The sequence below is a fragment of the Propithecus coquereli genome, unplaced genomic scaffold, assembly GCF_000956105.1.
Source record: "Propithecus coquereli isolate 6110/MARCELLA unplaced genomic scaffold, Pcoq_1.0 Scaffold91, whole genome shotgun sequence".
Lineage (NCBI taxonomy): Eukaryota > Metazoa > Chordata > Mammalia > Primates > Indriidae > Propithecus > Propithecus coquereli.
In genome coordinates, this window is record NW_012155396.1 from 4,149,843 (window position 1) to 4,151,485 (window position 1,643).

Genomic DNA, 1,643 nt, shown 5'->3' on the forward strand with positions numbered 1-1,643 from the left:
TTCTGGGGATATACCAGCACACAATTATACCTTGGGTTATGAATCATTAATCTACCTACTCCAGGGACCTTATTTTAGGAGAAGAAAAGAGCCAAGTGTCAGATGGCAAAGCTAAGCAGTGATGGGATGAGCAATTAAAAAAAAAAAGTTTGCTCTTCGGAGGGATTTACCTGGTGGCTAGCCTGAACAGGTCATCTACAGTGTCAGGGTGATTCTGGAGGCCATTCTGCTGTTCTAGGAGTTGAAAGGTGGGGATGCACAGTGCCTAAAACAGAACAATGATTTTAAAAGAAATGCTTACATAGAAATGCCACAGCCTTCAGACTTGCCAAATATCACAATAAATACAAAGGAAACAAAGAAGGGAAGCACAGGTAGGAAAAGAAAAAGATTGTGATGAGAATCAGATCAGGAAAAGGAAGACAGAAATCCTTCCCAGTTGACATAAACAGTTTTCACAAATGCAGTCCACATTTCAGAAAGGGTTGAAGATATCAATTTTTAGTTGATAAAACTGGATAGATGTCATATCAAAGTTTAGAAATTTCTGAAAGCAAAGAGTCCATTTACATACTTGATATGGTCTAGCCCACTAAGGGAGTAGAATGGGTTTTCTTAATAATTACGAAATCTCCATTTTAAATGGAATGACATCTTGTGAAAAGTAGTATACTTTATTTAATATATTTCCCCTCGTGATTAGGGGAGAGGGAAAAAGAGGTACATCAGGAGCCTTTTCCAATGCCTGCTATTAACCCTAAAAATCTCTGCTAAGTAAATTAGTTCATTGTCTTTTCCAGGCAAGAAATTAAGCTTACGAGATTCATTTTGTTCACTTCCCCCTCAAAAGCACCCTATCTATGGTGACATTAACCAGGCAGTAACATCTGTAATGATTATTACATCCATGTGGTCTCTCTTTCATTCTCTCAAACAGGCCTGTGGAAAAAACATCTAGGAAGTTTCTACCTCCCTGTTATTAGGAAATCAACATGCCTGGGGGAAATCCATAAAGCAGCAACAGAATTAAAGATACAGTGAAGAACACACTGCTAGGCCCAAAGACCCGCCCCAGGCCTGATGCATCCATTCTCCCCAACCTGGAGCATATCCAGTAGTCCCTGCCGACAGCCTTCTTCCATGCCATACTCATCCACAAGGATACTGCCAAGGTACAGGAAACAGGAATGCTGATGTACGTGGTACACGTTCACCATCTGCAAAGGAAAAAAAACAAACAATTAGTTCAATTCTTCATCCTTCAAAAAGTATCTTAGGAAACTGTCTCCAGGAAGAAATTCAGAGACAGAGTAGTCTCTTCTCTTTAAAGCAACACAGTAAAGCTTGTTGGCAACATTTTTTGAAACATAGTATTCAATTTCTCTAATTTTTCAAATTCTCTATTTAGAGTTCTTCCAAGACTCTGACTGTTTATCTTCCCAAGACAATGCTGTATGCCAGCTAATACTTCAAGCTGGAAGCTATCAGGGAACTCATGTAATATGTGCAAAATTTTAGCACAATATACTTCATATTTCCAATACCTACACACTGCTCTCATTTGCACTATGATAGATAATTCATTTTAAAATAAGATATATAGCCACAGTTGGAACAAAAACATCAAATGCCCTCATTTCACC

At 38.5% G+C, this 1,643-nt stretch overlaps 1 protein-coding gene across 1 annotated transcript in view; it reads right to left on the reverse strand.

Moving 5' to 3' along the window:
• TNPO3 (transportin 3) overlaps positions 1 to 1,643 on the reverse strand; it is a 126,841-nt gene that overhangs the window by 23,823 nt on the left and 101,375 nt on the right. The window contains exons 14-15 of the mRNA XM_012664736.1: positions 1,101 to 1,217; positions 171 to 265 (exon numbers count right to left, since the gene is read on the reverse strand). Of these exons, the coding sequence (XP_012520190.1) occupies positions 171 to 265; positions 1,101 to 1,217 (212 nt within the window). The remainder of the gene's footprint in view (positions 1 to 170; positions 266 to 1,100; positions 1,218 to 1,643) is intronic.